The sequence below is a fragment of the Curcuma longa genome, chromosome 20 (genome assembly GCF_044706935.1).
Source record: "Curcuma longa cultivar G26 ecotype Majalengka, Jawa Barat chromosome 20, ITB_CL_G26_1.1, whole genome shotgun sequence".
Taxonomy (NCBI): Eukaryota; Viridiplantae; Streptophyta; class Magnoliopsida; order Zingiberales; family Zingiberaceae; genus Curcuma; species Curcuma longa.
In genome coordinates, this window is record NC_133880.1 from 5,521,820 (window position 1) to 5,539,011 (window position 17,192).

At 36.8% G+C, this 17,192-nt stretch overlaps 3 protein-coding genes across 3 annotated transcripts; 1 reads left to right on the plus strand and 2 right to left on the minus strand.

The window, feature by feature from the left end:
- Positions 1-1,467: 1,467 nt before the first annotated feature.
- On the minus strand, positions 1,468-2,864 carry LOC141813299 (protein SHI RELATED SEQUENCE 4-like). The gene is made up of 2 exons (XM_074701238.1): positions 2,033-2,864; positions 1,468-1,884 (listed from the first exon to the last, which is right to left on the minus strand). Exons 1-2 carry the CDS (start codon positions 2,469-2,471, stop codon positions 1,544-1,546), a joined length of 780 nt encoding a protein of 259 aa, XP_074557339.1. The 5' UTR covers positions 2,472-2,864; the 3' UTR covers positions 1,468-1,543.
- A 1,150-nt stretch (positions 2,865-4,014) lies between these two features.
- LOC141813298 (putative hexosyltransferase MUCI70) lies at positions 4,015-9,498 on the minus strand. The gene is made up of 7 exons (XM_074701237.1): positions 9,235-9,498; positions 8,405-8,506; positions 7,083-7,438; positions 5,593-5,804; positions 5,187-5,443; positions 4,924-5,102; positions 4,015-4,386 (listed from the first exon to the last, which is right to left on the minus strand). The coding sequence occupies exons 1-7, from the start codon at positions 9,392-9,394 to the stop codon at positions 4,294-4,296; spliced, it is 1,359 nt and encodes a 452-aa protein (XP_074557338.1). The 5' UTR covers positions 9,395-9,498; the 3' UTR covers positions 4,015-4,293.
- Positions 9,499-9,982: 484 nt separating this feature from the next.
- Positions 9,983-16,137, plus strand: LOC141813415 (secretory carrier-associated membrane protein 1-like). The gene is made up of 12 exons (XM_074701379.1): positions 9,983-10,042; positions 11,431-11,535; positions 13,151-13,213; positions 13,441-13,474; positions 13,549-13,671; positions 14,456-14,518; positions 14,708-14,801; positions 14,904-14,949; positions 15,031-15,098; positions 15,380-15,431; positions 15,537-15,602; positions 16,039-16,137. Exons 1-12 carry the CDS (start codon positions 9,983-9,985, stop codon positions 16,135-16,137), a joined length of 873 nt encoding a protein of 290 aa, XP_074557480.1.
- The last annotated feature ends 1,055 nt before the right edge of the window (positions 16,138-17,192 follow it).

Below are 17,192 nucleotides of genomic sequence, written 5' to 3' on the forward strand. Positions count from 1 at the left end.
AATAAATAAATTGTTATTAAAAATAATGGGAAAAGGCGCATTTTGATTAAAAATGGAAAAAAAACTTTTTTCACTACTTGGAAAATTAGTGACTCACTTGATATATATATATAACTTTTTATTAAGTTAATAAATATATCATCTTAAAATTACTTTGTACAAAATAACTCTACAGTTTAAATCAAAAATTGATAAATTTTTACATAAAATAATTTTAAAGTAATGCTATTTTAAATAAAACTAGGTCAAAACAATTCTAAAGTGGATTGTTTTTTATCAAAGAAATTTTAAGATAATTTAATTTTAATTAAAATAGTTTTAAGATAAAGAATAAGCGTTGTTTTAATATTTTAAAATAAAAATAAATACTCTTTTGATAATAATAATAAAGAGTACTTTTTAAAAATTTTTGAGATAATAGCTTAAAATTTAAGGATCAAATAGAATAACATACAATGAATTGTAGAGAATTTTCGTGGATCGCACTAATTAAAGTTGATCCATTATGATAATATTTCAACAAGTTTATAAATTATAATTTTTTTTAGCCGGGTTCAAATTAAGATGATTTATCGTGATGATCTATTAAAAAAAATCATGAGATCGATCGTTTGAATTAAATATTTGAATTATTAAAAATAATAATAAGGTAACTTCTAGATGAAGACGAAGACCACATGTGAGAGCACTAAGAAAATCCATCTCCGCATTCCCGAATCTTCTCATTAAAGCATGTGATCAACTGGCAACTTGCTTTGTTTACTTGGATAGAAAGTGAGGAAGAAATAGAGAAAGCAGAACAAAATTATTTCGAAAGTTCAGAATAAAAACTACCATTTTATATTTTATATTTTTTATTTATAAAAAATTAAGTTACAGCATTAAATATAAAAAAAATTTAATTACGTCAAGATGTGTGATAACAATTCATAATCACACCTCGTGAATACCAAAATTTATATACTTTATGGTATAATCCAATTTCTAAACTCTAAAAATAAAATTTTAAATAACTTAATTATAAATTAAATAAATAAATAAATACTATTTATAAAATCACACTGTTTTTACAGTGAGTGAAACCAGTAACTAAATTACTGAAACAGTTTCATGTTCTTGAAGAGCCTTATTTTCTTCTACTAGTGACACTAAAGAATCATGCATAGTTCTCCTTCTCCTCCTCCTTTAATCTCGATCTCGTTCCTCGATTTTGGAACTATTCAGCTTTTCAGATCTGGAGCTACCATGGCGGCATTCATCCATGCCCTAAATGACACCATGTACACCTCTGCATGCATTAATTCATTCAAAAAGGGCGAAAATTTATTAAAAGTATTCGTATGAAGGAGGAGAGGTCGCTGATCTCGATCTCGATGACGTTCTTGCTTAGATTTCATGTGTCAGATCCAGTAGATCCCTCCAAAAAACGCCTTCTTTTGCGGAATAATTGATTAAAGTATTGATTCGTACTGAGAACAAAAAATTCAGTTTGATTGATCGAGGAGAAGTGTTTGATCGTACACTCTTTGATTGATAAATCAGCTTAGTTGTGTCTCTGTTGGCGGGGGAAAAACGGCGGCGAAGCGCCGGAGACGAAAGCGGCGAGGCGAGTACTCGGGCATGGATCGAGGAGTTCCGGCGTGGAGGTGGCGGCGTCGCGGGCCGTGGCAGAGGAAGTGGATGCTTCGCCGGTGACTTGGGGGAGGTCGGTGGCGGCGCCGTGATCGTAGAGGATGCCCTTGAAGAGGTGGCCTGCGATGTGGACGGTGGTCTTGTACGCGTACTCTTCGTCGGCGTCGTCGACGGCGCTGACGCGCAAGCAGCGGAACTTGGCCTCTGCGTTCACCTCCGGCGGGAAGATCTCAGACTCATTAAGATTTCCTCCTGCGGGTTGAATAAAAATCCAATTTTTGAATAAAGTAAGTCGATTGATACGCAAGATGTGAATCAAAAATGAAATCTTGATTGGATTTTTGATTAGATTAAGGGAATAACTCGTTGAGTTTTGGTGATCGGGTGGGAGTTGTAGTACCATACGTGGTGGTAATGGCGGTTGTACCGACGGCGGCGGAAAGTTGCTGGTGGCGCTCGCGGCGCTTGGCGGCGGGAACCCACGTGCTCCTCACGTGGGTGGAGCAGGGGAATCCGCGGCTCATGCAACAGGTACGGCAACGGAGGTGGGTGCAGTCCTTCTTCGCCTGGTTGCCGCAGTCCTGGCAGCTCTGCCCTCCCGCGACAGCAGCGGCGACGGCGGTGGAACGCATGATCGGTAGCTCGTCGGGGAAGCCCAAATACGGCGACTGCTCCTGCTGCCGCTGCTGCCACGTCAGCTCGAAGCTGCGAGTGTAACCGCTACCTTCGATGTCGTCGTTCCGGCTACCGCCGCCGTAGAGGAAGAAATTCTCCGTCAGCGGCGTCTTCCGGTGGCCTTCGCCACCAACGCCGCTTCCGAAAGGGAATCCGGCCGCCATCCGCTCCTCCTCTTCCTCCTCTTCTTCTTCCTCCACTCCGATCCGTGTGCTACCTAACACATCAATTACTGGCCGGCTTGTCTTCCTCCGACCCCTGCCGTCGCCGAAGAAAAGCAAAAAAACGGAGCAAACTTTAAGGGGAAGACGCGAGACGATCGCTCTCGCTGCTGCAGAACTGCATACCCTTTCGTCTTCTCCCTCCCCGCCGCTGCTTGCTAACACATCAATTCACGGCCTTTTCTTCCTGATCCCCACATTCGCCGGAGTAAAGGAGCAGGGTGCGAGAAAGCGAGAATGATCGCTCTCGCTGCTGTAGAACCACCCAATCTTCTTCTCCCTCTACTCCGCTCTTGATCCCCACATCAATTCATGGCCTTTTCTTCCAAAAATCGCAAAAGCAGAGAATCTTTGGAGAGAAGATGCAACAGCTCTCTCTCTCTCTCTCTCTGCTTTTTCTTGGTGTCAGCAAGCGGAAAGAAACGGAGGCTGTTGTTGCTGCTTCTTGTCTCTCTTCTAGAGCTTCGATCCCGATATTTATTATGAATAGTAGTCCAGTTTAGAAGAAGGGGAGGGAACATGGCGGAGCATCCGATCTACAACTGCGACGCCGCCAAGGAGTCGGCGGTGCTGCTGCTGCGGCCGCCTCGATGTGCCTGCCATTCATTCACTGCTCTGCGCTCTTCTTTTCATCTCTTTCCCCAATCCCAATGCCCTTCAACTGCTGCTTCGCGCTCTCTCTATCTCTGTCTGGATCCTTCCCTCTCGTTGCGACACGTTGTGGAGTTCGAAGGGAAAGCGCTTTCCTCGTCGTGTATAAACGGTGGATTTTGACGGAGGTAGTACCGTCAAGTCGCACTGCAGTGGTGCAGGAAAACGATGGGGTATGGCCATCGACACGTCTCCGTCATCTTAGACTTTCGGACGGGCTGATTCGGAACACGTGTCAATGCCCGGACGCTAATTGTTTTTTCATTATTTATGATGTGTTTAAAGTTGTTTTTTCAGAGAAATAAAATGAAGTCTATCATTTTCATCAAAAGGATTTAAAAAAAAACAAAAAACAATCCTCCAATATACAAATGGTGATTATTAATAGATGCTATAATAATAACGACTTTTGTGCCGCACTAAAGACTTTCGATATACTGTTGTTCGAATCCCAACTAGATACATTTGACTGTTTGACATGGATTTGCTCGTCTAGATTTATCTGACGCGTGGTTGGATTTTATTAGATAATTATTATTATTTAATTTAAATAATTAATTTTAAAATTAAAAAATAAATTAAAATTAAAAATAATTTCATGCAATTAAAATTGAGAAATGATATTTAACATGAAAAATCCCGATCCACCGCATATTAGTAGGATCCACTGCTGAGTGTCATGCTCCATTCATATTTAATTTTTCAATACGAATCAAATATTTTTTAAATCAATTCGAAAAGCTCACGATCAGACTCCATTCGTTTGCGCCTCTAGTGTAAAATGCACATGCGCGAGTACACACACAAAAGAAATGATTGTTTATTTTTTGTTCATTTACAGTGACATTGTATATATGCTTAAGATGTTACAATGATCACACCGCAAGAATGAAAAAACACTAAATTTGTATACAGTCTGAAGATGCTTATGTTCTAGCGAGACCATGCTAGCTGCCTTCTCAGTGATTTTTAACAGACTCGACTCAGAATCCATAGTTCATTAACCAAGCCAGAAGCCAACATCTGTGCCACTGACCAAGCTTGATGCAGTAGTCAAGGTGTCTGTTTCTTCAACCAATTTGCTCTGGGATTGAAGAATCTTTGATGGCTCTTCTCAGTTCACAGTGCTCGTGGTGGTCGGCGGTGGAGGATTAGTACCTTCCACTCTGTGGTGAAACAACTTGCATACGGCTCTCCTTTCGCAGTCCTGCATTACAGTATATATCCAATCTCAGCTTTGTATTAATTGCTTTTCGAACCCCTTCATGCATCAATTGCAATGAGATGACAGATTTCTAATGATGTACAAATATGCACACTAGTGTATCAATTAATCAATCTAAAAAGAAACAGACTGTGCGAGCCCATATCTATCAGGAAAAACTCTTGGAATTTTTGCTAGCTGGCTTTAGAATGAATAAAATGCTCCTCTGATGCATATGGATGAGCGTTTGAAACAATGGAATGCTTTTGAAAGTTCATGGGCAAGTAAACAAAACTTGTAAATTTCTGTTACCAACTTTTATAGCAAACCGTAACAAATAAAGAATTAGAGGTTCGCTTCCGACACTAATGAACTTAGTATCATCCAGAATATTCCTAGTTGAACTAAACCTAGGATTAAGTATTATGCTCTGTGCAAATCAACCGAGTAAAGTTGCAAAGAAGACACTTCTGTGAGTTAATTACTGGTTTTCGACCATAACTTCAGTAAAGCTTGAGGGCTAGTGAAAATGTAAGTTACCTTGAACATGTTCAGATGAAATGGCTTTCCTGGATTCATTCTCTTCAGCTTTAAGAAGGTGTATGCAAAACTTAACTGATCACGGGAGGTGAACCTATCAACTTCGTTAAACCAAAGGCATGAAAACAAATTTGATATAGGTGTGTGTGCCCGCACAATAAACGAGCCTTCCGGTACAACTGCAATGGGAAACACAGCATGATTAACTGATTGAATAGTGAGTTAAAAAGTAAACTTCGACAGACAGTGCACATGATACATACAACTTGGAAGAATAGAGCTGGGATCAGACTCGATAAACTTCACCAAACCGTCAGACTGATAGAACATAAACTGCTCGTCGATGAGAGTATGATTGTACTTATTCAAGCGCTTGTTCTGGAGTACTTCCTCCCAAACACAACGGCGATCATAATGATTTGATATGGCGTATTCTGATCTTGTCCTCCACAAAAAGTATTCAAGAATTAACATAGGATCAGTATGGAGGCGCATTTTGCTATCAAGCCAAATGGAATATCTGAAATGATACAGTACCAAGATTAGAACACCTGTGGTTAAAACAGGAAAAATAGATATATATTAAAAAAGGATAACAGGTGTTCTTCTCTTAGATAAGACGGTATAATTATTCAATTAGGATATCAAAGTGAGACTATAATGCATTACCTGGCTGATGGAAACAGTCTATGGGACAAAAATTTTGGCACTTTTCCAGTTTTTCGCAAATCAGCATATGGTAAGTGTTTTACAACAATAATGCGCCATAGGCCAATTTTACCCATCTCATCAGGAATGTGACCTTCTGAAGAAAGTTTTTTCAGTGTTACCTCGTCCAAGAACATCATGAAGCAAACATTCTTCTTAGAAAATGTGCTGATCTGTGACAGTTACAATTTTCAAATTTAATTACAACAGGAAATACAGAAAACACCCTACACTTGACAACCATAGCAAAGAAAAACTATCTAGGTCTTCTACTCATTATAAACATGAAAGCACGCATGGAATAATCTCTACACACGCACAGAATTTTGCAGAATCAGAAAGTTTGGTTTTTAAAATGTTTGAAGGGAAATTAAACTAATCATATTATGTTCACTGCCTCAAATAATACGCACGTGAAAAATCATCCAACAGTAATATGTCAATTAAATGGATGCAAACAAATTCAATATTCATGAAAAATTAATCATATCAGCCCAACTTCATAGGTGAGTCAAAACATGAACATTGAGCAGACAGTACTACATGTACACAAAATATATCAAAGAAAGACAAGAAATATATGATCTTCAACAGTCAAAAGAAATAATTCCCACATAAGACAATGAAATTCAAGTTTCTACATAGAATATAATAGTAACATTGCAATATTGACTTGTGACAGATTTCCAACATGTTGACCACCATGTAGAATAAAGCTATTAAGCTGTTGGTTGAGGCTAAATCTGCAAAATGTTCAAGATTATAGAATATCTGATTGTTAACAAATGTACTTACTCATAAGAGCAACCCAAAAACAACGCATGCAAAGGTCTTCAAATTTACTTTGGTATTACAGTGGCGATTATTTCCAGTTGATCCATATGGTATATTATTGATTTTTTAAAATAGGTTGCGACATATTGCTCTTTTAGTTTCCATTTCATTTCAACCCAATGTGTGATGAGTGTTTCCCCTATAGTATTATAGTGGTCTTCCACACTTTCCCAATACTTCTTGGCAGCTCCTGTGAATTTGATTTAGCAAATCTCATTCTATCAATTGGGATCATGTTATACCAATTGAAGTAGCCCTCTATGTCAGCTAAGCAATCAAGGAATGCATTTAGATCTAGCTGACTATCAAAACTAGATGCTTAAATCACCAGGTTGTATGAATGTGAAACACCGAGGTTTCGCAATGAATTTCACCAAATAGAGAATTTTGTTAATTGGAAAGATAAATTAGAAAAGGGGATCTTTTTAAAGACTCCATCCCAACTAAACTTGGACAATAAAATAAAGTGATTGACAACTTAGGAAATAAATTGTCAAATGCTAATACATAACCTTACTACCAAAGCTCTCATTTAGGAAAGACTAAACCCAAAAAAAATCAAAGAAAATCTCAAATTTGCATCAAAATTGCCTGCTTCAAATGAGAAGAGATTGTACCTTACTGCTAGTTGGCCTCCGTAAAAAATCAGAATTTCCAAAAATACAAGATGATACAACAACCCTGCAACCAGCCATATGTTCCTTATCTTTCTCAGACAATTCGAAACTAGTGCTAGGATGCTCCTCTGGGCCTTCAATAAAACCACAATGAATTGTTTGATTTTTTGCATAAAATGACTCTTCTCTTTGTTCAAGTGTCTGATGCCCACCGAATCGAGCCTCAAATACATCTTTCCCATGAGAAGTATCTTCTTTGGCAATGTACTGGAGAGAGAATTGTGTAAAGTTCATGTAAGTTTCAGGTTCAACAATATTGTCAACTGACTCCATTAATCCAACTTCACAAGGGCCATCTGAAATGTCAATAACACAAAAGTACTACATATTTTCAGTTAAAAGTGTACATTTACTAGTACATTTTAAATCATGTCAGGGAAGGGAATAAAGACATTTATTAGTTTCATGAACCAAACTAAGTGATGCCTACTTTTCGGTTGCAATTTCCTATCAGTTTAGATTAACTATTTATTTTATTCTTTTTTTTAATAAAAAAACTATCATCTGAGTTTAGTTTTTGAGCCTCAATTGAAAGCTTCACATGCAAGGCATACAACTCCAACGAAAAATTGTTTGCATGAGTCAAAAGGTGCAAATAAGTGAGGTCATCTGTCCAAACCAAATGCCAAATGAGGCCACACAGAATTCAGGGACTAGATTGAAATGAAATATGAACTTCACGTTTAAATGATAAACTGACTTATCCTAGGGCTTGTCTTGTCTTGATCAGCAACATGTTTTCTTATGATAGAACTTGTTGGAATTAAAAGATGTACATGTCAAAGCCTTGCAGGTCCATAAGGTAGCCTATGGGTTTCTGACATTGTAACATGCCTGTTTCTGTATTCCAGAAGATAGAAATTAATGATGTAGAAACAACAATTTGAGGACCAATGTGGTCAAAGCATCCAATAAGTGTTTGAGGAGTTCTGATGACTATTTATATACACACAGATGCACAATGGAAATCAAACACGTGAAATATTGAGACTAAAACCTTGTATGGGCCAGATCTGTTGACTCCTGAAATATAGACTGGATTAGCATTTCTTTCAAACAAACCTCCATACCAAGAAAAGTAGAGAGATTTATCCATAAGTGATCAAACTACCAACTTTGTTGCAATTATGTTAAGCACAGACCACAAAAATCAGTTTAAGGATCATTAAGTTGCTATATATGGTAAATGTATGACCAGGATTTTAAAGAAGCAGCATGGAACAGTTTGCCAGATGGAAAAGGAATCATGTTAGCTTGCTTACGATGCTTGCGAGCTTTTGGTCTTGGACGTTTATCCCTATCATTCCAAACATGTGTAACATTAGTGAAACCTTCATTCTCCAAAGAAGTATTACTTTGGTGACCTGAAAAGGGTACTACATTTTTCAGACATGTTTTACAGAAGAGAGGCTAGCCAATGAAAATGACAATTGAGATCTCTGGAAACAACAGTTGCATTGTTAATTTATCATACTTGTCAGAAATTTATAGCACAAAACAGAATATGACAAACAAATTGGCAGACTATGTGAAGTCATTGATTGCCAGAGGCAAAATATTGGTTTTAGACTCACTAAAACCATTTGATCAGAATGATATACTTTTTGTTGATTTATCATAGTATTTACAATACAATCACATTCAATTAGTTGTATTTGTTCGGTCCAATTCGATTGAGAGAAATCACTAGGCAACACCATGCTCAGTCAGCTGTGAACATCAGTTCAAGGAATACCAACATTTAGTTGATCTTCACAAATTTGCATAAAGGGATGAGAATGTTATGGAGTCATGCAGTAGCTCAGCTACATTATTCATGCCTCATCAGAGATTAATGCAGCCATATGAATTAAATTGGATGTTGAAACACTAAGCAAGGAAGCATGCATTTTATTGGCAATTCTTCAAAATTATCTTGAAAACTAAACTACATGGCGAAGTTCATAGTTTCAGTATCAAAATTATAAAATCATTTTGTCTCGAAAAAACACACTTTTTCATATATACTATTCCACTGTGTTAGGATTAAGGTTCAGCGCTTCCCAAAATTAGTAGAATAAACCGGCAAAAAGGTAATCAAAGAGTAACTCACTGTCAAATGGCAACTTTGCGCCGAAGAAAGAGAGATAAACTATAGAAAGCAAAGACAGCGAGAAGAACAACAGCGGGCATCTCCGCCTCCATGTGCGGAAGAGCCTTCTCGCGCGGCGGCCACGCAGCGATGGCTCACCGACGCCACCGAACAGCGTCATCCGAGCATGAATGCTTCGCACGAATCCAAGCTCTCTTCCAGCACCACGATCAAGTCGAACAAACACCAACAATCTGGGAGGGCGCTCGCAAGAGTGAAGTGAGATCTGAGGAATATTAAATTGGTAGAAGACGGGCCGGCGAGGCAGGATCTGGAAACTCGATCGATGATGCATGCTGGACCTTTTTTCCTTTCCTTTTTAAATTTATTTCACAATTTACCCCTCCAAAAAGATTTTAAAATAATGTATAAACTTTGGTGTCTTATGAAATTGTGCATCTAGAGTTTTGTAATAATTAAATGGTGTCTTTTGCACAATATCATATTTAAAATAAATAAATAAATTTTAATTTTAGTTTATCAAACAAGTTATAACATTATTTTTTTCTAAAATAAATCTTTTTTTGAACCTAAAAAATCGTTGAAATATCAAACATTTATGATAAATTATACTTGAATTCGAGAATTCGGAGGGGTTTTGTGAGAAAATTTTAAAAGTTCTCCGTTTCTTCGTCTTTTTGTTGTTTTGAAGTGAGTCGTTGTCCGAGGAAGGAGGAGGAAGGCGATTACTGAGATCTCGATCTTCTTCATGGCAGGGCGGTACGACAGGAACCCCTACGACGATGAGGAGGATGTCAATCCTTTCGCGGTGAGTCAGCTTCAGCCAATCTCTCTCGCACATACGTCCTATGGATGCGTTGATGCCTGGTTAGCATTGCGTTCCTTTACCAACATCTGGATTACAAGATTGAATTTTGTGCAAGAAAAACTGCGGGAGTTCGGATCTCTGGATTTCTAGGGTTGCTTTCGGGTTACTCATTGTGGATTATATGAAAGTCACGTTTTTTTCTCCCTTTCATTCTTTCTCTAATTCTCTCGTGTTGCATTTTCGGCCTTGTGATTGCCCGGTGTTTGATTTGTAACTTTCGGATTAGAGATGTCGTGATTATGTACTTGCCATCTCCTTGGAACAGAGAAAACTGAGTAAGATCTCAAGAAGCAAAAACATCCTGGAATTGCATTAATTGTTTAGTGTAATCGCTCATTTATTAGGTCAAATATGGCCATCCTGATAGGGGGCCGTCAGAAAGGATACCAGTGTGATCAGGAGGAGTGTGCTAGATGGTTTTCTTCTGCGTCTGCCCCATGACTGGTGTCCATTTAATAATTCACGGTAACGTATAGACTGGTGTCCATTTAATAATTCACGGTAACGTATCCAAATTGTAGCAGTGATTACTACTTTTGGCGGATGCCCTTCCATTTGTTATCTCATATTTGGTCAACTAAGAGATTCCAAATGCACATCCTTGTCATGGAGCTTCTTGCCCATGCATTTGCGACCTGGTTACTTTCCATTATTTCCTAAGGAGTATAGCCAATTTCAAACTTGTGGTTTATCACTGACTTCCATGTTGATGATTCTGTGTAACGAAATTGTTTCCAATTGCATAAGAATCATATTCCAGTTGAATCATTGTTTTTAAGGCTACAGCTGCAATTGGGCCGTGTGATGTTGTTGTAGGTGCTAGGCACAGTTTTGATATTACTTTCCACTTTAATCTCAGTTTGAGCATTCATAAGAAATCTTCAGTCTCTGAAACTTCTCTACTGATGATTTTGGAAAATACTACATGAGTGTGCTCTTACTAACGGACAATAGTAAGGCTAGAGTGTAACCTATGGTACCACATTAAGGTCTTTTCTTTTCTCTCTACGGGTCAGGGATGTAAAAAAAAATTCAATAACCTCAAAAATATGGCACTAAGAATAATGTTGTATAGCAATGCCTTCCCAGATATACTTGGAATCTTATCACTGCATTTTGGAATATATTCAAGCTATGTGAAACCCTCTGTTGCAGGATCCTGGTGTTCGTAGTAAAGCTGTTAAGTCAAGTCATGGAGGAGGGCCATTTTACATGACAGTAAGTTTTTGCTAAAATAATTGTAAACTGATATATCTAAGTTATTTATGTTTCCTTTGGCTTGGGGTCCATCCTAATGGATGCATTTTGCTCACATAAAAATAATCCAGAATGATGGAGGTGTTCCTCCTACATCAAATTTGGGACTTTCACCTCTTCCTCCGGAGCCTGCTGACTTTCATGCAACTGTTGATATTCCTCTTAATACAGAAAAGGTACATTAGTGTAGTTTTAATGAGTTTGATTGAAGTTGAAAATTTTATTTTTTGTTTAATCAGGTCTGTTGATTCAGTCAGATTTATTTTACACCTCAACAGTGATGCATGCATCTAAGTGAAAAATCTCAGAAAATTCGATTTGGGATAGGTGAGAAGCAATCTAACCGCATTTCTAGAGATGAGCAGTTGCAAGCAGACAACATGCTGGGAAGTCTTGAATCCCTCAACTGAAACATTTCCAAATTTAGACTTTTGATGCATATCATCCGTTAATGGTTAAGCAAGAGTGATTACATAGCAAGAAGAGAAAAAGAACATGGAGCTGAATAAATATCTTCTATGAACTGCTGACTGCTAAGTCTGTGTGCTATCCTTTGGCCAAGAAAACCTCATATATCAAAGGGTGACTGTCCTTTGGAATGCAAAATGAAGGAGCTAAAATTTGATTGATACTATGCATTTCTCCCTCCTATAGAAAGTGGAACTCCCTCATTTATCAGTTAGGCTCAAAAGACCTTTCTTTTCACACATATAAGTGGACTAATTGAGTAAGCAGAAATTAAAAAGGGTTTCTCCAGAAAGTGGTCCTCTCTCTGTGATATTAATCTATCTCCTAAAACATGAGAAGAATTTAGCTTAAGCTTAACCAGGAAACCTGGTTGGATATCTTAGATGGATTTGCTTACTGCATATTTATGATATTCTTTCAGTTTGATCCCCTTCTGGTTAAGTTCATTAAAAAAAGGTCATGATGCTGCCTAAAAACTTAAGCTTTTTAGGAGTGGTCACCAATGTAATTCTTATTCCATGCACAACTTCGGCATCCCTGTGCTCAACATATGCTGTTTAGTTACTGAACTCCCATTATCATAATGGATAATGGAAAGAAAACAGAATCTCAAGTTCTGAGCAATGGAGATTTTTTCTCTGTTCTAACAATTGCTAACAGATTAATGTTCACGATTGCTAAATACTAATGATGAAGTACAATATTGTTTCACAGTTACATGCAAAATGCCTCAGACTTTAAAAGTTCTTCCTTTTATTCTTTTGGTATGCTTCTCATGCTTCAAAATATTGAGAATAAAAATTCTTCTATAGTTGGAATGCATGAAGCAATTTGAACCTTATTCTTCATTCTGCTTAGTTCGGTTAACTTTTTTATGTATTTGCATTGTCAAAATGTTCAAAACATATGTCCCCATGCTTGGCCAAGTGGCATTTACATTTGTGTTTTTTAGAATGCAGCATGAGTCTTATTGCCTTTTCTTTTGATGATAAGCGTTTTAGCACATTTCAAACTCTAAATATGATCATCATTATTATATTATTAAGTTAGAAGTGATCAAGTGAATGTTTTTTGTTACCTTCACCCCTTTTTTGCACTTAGCAAGACTACCTGATTGCTGTTGAAATCATTATAAACACCTAACTGTGATGCAACTCTAAAATATTCTCTTAGGGAGAAAAGCAGTGCTTCAATGCATTGTAAGGTTACATATCTTGAATCATTTAGGATCTTGCTAGAATATACTGATTTGTTGTATTTTTGTCATGTTCATCGAGTGAATTTGTGAACTCTTTTCCATGTTAGTTCCGTTTCTTCATGTAGGATCTGAAGAGAAGAGAGAAGGAGCTTCAAGCCAGGGAAGCAGAATTAGATAAGAGGGAAAAGGTATATCCTTGAGTTAAATGCCGAAAGAATCTCAGATGCACCATTGCAACTTGTAGTTTGTCATAATATTGTGTGAATAAACAAGTTGTTTTTCTGACTAGGGACTTAGTATCTAATGGTAAACTCTTGCGACTGATTATAGTTAGCTGTTTCTTTAGAATATTTTACATTCAATAGCTGATTCTAACATATGACACTTTGACCACAATATGTTTCCTGTCATCTAGGAACTCAAACGGAGAGAAGAAGCTGCAGCCCGAGGTAATATATATTTTCTGTCTAGTAAATGTTTATCTTTTGTCCATATGCTGATTTTACTTTTTGTGCCTTTGCAGCAGGTATTATCATTGAGGAGAAAAACTGGCCACCCTTTTTCCCTATCATACACCATGATGTTGCAAATGAAATACCAGTCCACTTGCAAAGATTGCAATATTATGCATTTGCGTCATTGTTGGGTATGTTGTTTTTTGCTATAGCTTATTTTCCCTTCAGTTTTATGAATCACAAATTGCAATTACAAGTTTTCAGAGGATTGTTTCAGTTAATCACATATAACCTAATTTTCTTTGACTGGTGTATGCCGTAATTTATGGTTAACTGCCTCAGTGTGATTAAATTATATAGACCTTTGCACCTGCAGTTCTTGCAACAATCCAACATTCACTTAGTCATAAAGTGAAAATAAATATGTGGTCACTGATTTGCCTGCATGAGTCAGTGTAATATCACCTTGTTATGGATGACTTGAATGTAGATTTGGACAGCATAGAGGAGAGAGTAGAGTAAAAGTATGAAATTTATTGCATCAAAAGGTGGAATCCGCCATTCCAGCGGCTCCACACAGTCGGCCTCACGACCATCTGTGAGGAGGTAAATCGGGAAGCTACAGTTGGCCACTACGAGGGAGGGCATTGCCTCGGCTTCGCCGAGATTCGATCCTTGCCCATTGTAATAAGTCTGACCCGTAGTAACCAACTCAATTATGCCCTGGGGACACCAAAAAAAAAGTATAAAATTTACTGTTCCTATTGTTGGTCGTTGGAAGTACATTTCTTGATTTTTGTTCAGATGGTCCTACAAAAAAAATGCAAAATCATTTCACTAGATGGTAATGCATCTATTTTATAGTTCAATGGACATTTATGTTAGATCTTCAACATAAAATTGCCTCCTTTTTCTATGATTCTTGAGACACTGTCAAAAGTAAATATTCAAATCTCATGCAATCTCAACCTGCAGGTTTGGCTGGTTCCTTGTTTTGGAATATCATAGCAGTAACAGCAGCTTGGATAGAGGGAGAAGGTATCCAGATAAGAGTTAGAGTTTGTCATCCAGTGTGTTTCCATGTTTTGTATTGTCTTATCAAAGAAGATTACTCATTTTTGTCTTCAATTCTGATACTCATATGTGGATCAATACTTTTTATTGTATTAAATATTTCATGACTAGTTTGTTATATCTCAATAAAGAAGATTGCTCTTTGTTCTCCAGGTGTCAAGATCTGGCTCCTTTCCATCATTTACTTCATCTCTGGAGTTCCAGGTGCATATATCCTGTGGTATCGCCCTCTTTATCATGCCATGAGGTATTAAAGTTTGTATTATGATTTCTAAGTAACACATTGTGACTAGGACATTGTAAACATCAAGTATATGTAGTCTTATGATCTTGCATCCTAATTTTTCAGGACCGACAGCGCTTTGAACTACGGAAGGTTTTTCCTGTTTTACTTGGTATGTTGTAGATCTTAGGTTTCATGGTGATTTTTTCGATAAAGAAACATCAAAAGCCTCACTGATTCTTAATGTCTACAGCTTCACCTTGGCTTTGTTATATATTCAGCTGTGGCTCCTCCAATTATTTTTGAAGGGAAATCTTTGGCGTAAGTTTCTATGCTCATTATATATCGAAAGCTTCCTGATGCAGCCAATTCACTTCAGCTGAACCATATCTCTGATTGATTGAAGATTACATCAAATCTAACAGTTGCTTATTGGCAAATTGCCCTTAGGATACACCTTTTGTTGAAATTCTTATCGCAAAATTATAAAATTCAAAGGATACAACCGCACCTTTTTGGTTTTCATTTCATTACCACAATACAGACTTCAAATATTTGTTTACAAGTTTGATGATTCACTAACATGAGTTTTCCTGTAACAGTGGTATTCTTCCAGCTATAGATATTCTCAGTGAGCATGCTATCATTGCCGGGGTAAGTTTCAGATTAGCATTACATATGCACATTTAACTCTTAATTCGAACGAGTTTACCCTTTTCTAATTTCCTTTCCTAATTGTATTTTTTCCCCTTCTTGTAGATCTTCTATTTCATCGGCTTTGGATTGTTCACTGTTGAATCACTGCTCAGTATCTGGGTTATACAGGTTACATTTGATACCTATAAAATTTCGGTTTTTCGTCAAAGTACTCTCCAATTTACTGCTTTAAATCTTAGGGTTTAGACTGATTTATAGAGTTCACTTTGCTATAAGTTACAAATGCCATGTTTTGCCCATTCTCTTGAGTATACTTTCTAATTTTTCCTTCTGTGTTTACTTGGAGGGGAGGGGAGATATTAGGAGGGAAATGAAGTAAAAATGGAATGAAATTTGTTATTTTGCTTACTTGAATATCCAATAGATACCTAAACTTAGTTCCTCTCCATTTTGGAAGAGCTGGATGCAATTACTCCTTCCACTTCTTTCTTTCAAAGTAAACAATACGATTTTCTTTCTTCTCTTGATTCTGCCCAAGTAAACACGGCATGATTCCCACCCCACTTGCAAGTCATCTAATGCTGTTTTCATGTGTCTCCTGCAGCAAGTGTACATCTACTTCCGAGGAAGCGGGAAAGCTACCGAAATGAAGCGCGAAGCGACACACAGTGTTATGAGAGCTGCAATTTCATCAAACATATGAAATGTTGATCGACAGGTCGTTAATTGTCAAAAAAAAAGAAACTAAAACTACCACAAATTCTTTTTTTTTTCATTTTTTTATTCATTCATTCATTATATTGTGAGGTGTTCTTGTAGTTTTTATAGTTGAGGATCCACATTTTTATTCTTTAGGTGAAAGTGTCTCATAATAGTTTCTCAATGAATGAGTCGTGTGATATTTAATTCATTAAGTTCTTTTATTTGTTGTACTGATCAGATTATCTAAAATTAGTCGATACAGTGGTTGGAAACTAGAGGATCCATAAATACGATTTAAATATTTATTATTTATTATTCCAAATTTCGATCGTAAGGTATTTTGTCCGTATATTAATTCAATTAATTATTAGTAACACGATTTTTCTTTCTTAGATAAAAATTAAAAGAACATTTTTTTATAAATAAAAATAAAAATAAAAGAGGTTCCATCAAATATTTTATATCTAAAATATTGTAATTTTATTTTAAAAAATTAATATTAAATATTCCGGAGGAAATCGACCGGTCACGTTATTAATTGCGGCGGAAAAGTACGCGGAAACATGACGTGGACCACGTGACGGGCAGCTGTTCTTCGTCATAATTTTCTCCTGCCGCGTCACCATCGCAACCCATCAATACATATGATCCCTTCGTCTTTTAATTTTAGATTTTCTCTTAATTATATTATAATTAGAGTGTAAAAAGAGCAATTAATTGGCAGCTAAATCAAATAAAACAATTCAGTAGGAATACTTAATTAATAGTAACGACATGATCAAAATATTTCATCACGAGGTGGTTTGAGATGACACTGTGCTCGATTTTCAGAATTTAAAAATGAGCTATATATTTTATGGATCACAAAGTCCTTGATAAATATAATAAATATATTTTTAAGGTAATCAAAATTGAATCGATCCGTGATTATTTTTGGATTATAATTGAGTTGATTATAACGAATTAGAATTGTTGAAATGAATAATAATTAAATTTTGATGAAATTAAGATAATATCTTCCTCCTCCGTTACAACTTCTGAAATTGAACACATGAG

Bases quoted from the DNA above. Each gene is read 5' to 3' on its own strand.
- LOC141813299 (XM_074701238.1), bottom strand. From the start codon at position 2,471: ATGGCGGCCGGATTCCCTTTCGGAAGCGGCGTTGGTGGCGAAGGCCAC. The intron at 1,885-2,032 runs GTACTACAACTC...TTCAACCCGCAG, and splicing joins CGCCATTACCACCACGTATG to GAGGAAATCTTAATGAGTCT.
- LOC141813298 (XM_074701237.1), bottom strand. From the start codon at position 9,394: ATGACGCTGTTCGGTGGCGTCGGTGAGCCATCGCTGCGTGGCCGCCGC. The intron at 5,805-7,082 runs GTACAATCTCTT...TAACTGTCACAG, and splicing joins GGAGGCCAACTAGCAGTAAG to ATCAGCACATTTTCTAAGAA. The intron at 5,444-5,592 runs GTAATGCATTAT...GTATCATTTCAG, and splicing joins AGACTGTTTCCATCAGCCAG to ATATTCCATTTGGCTTGATA.
- LOC141813415 (XM_074701379.1), top strand. From the start codon at position 9,983: ATGGCAGGGCGGTACGACAGGAACCCCTACGACGATGAGGAGGATGTC. The intron at 15,099-15,379 runs GTAAGTTTCTAT...TTCCTGTAACAG, and splicing joins TTTGAAGGGAAATCTTTGGC to TGGTATTCTTCCAGCTATAG. The intron at 15,432-15,536 runs GTAAGTTTCAGA...CCCTTCTTGTAG, and splicing joins AGCATGCTATCATTGCCGGG to ATCTTCTATTTCATCGGCTT.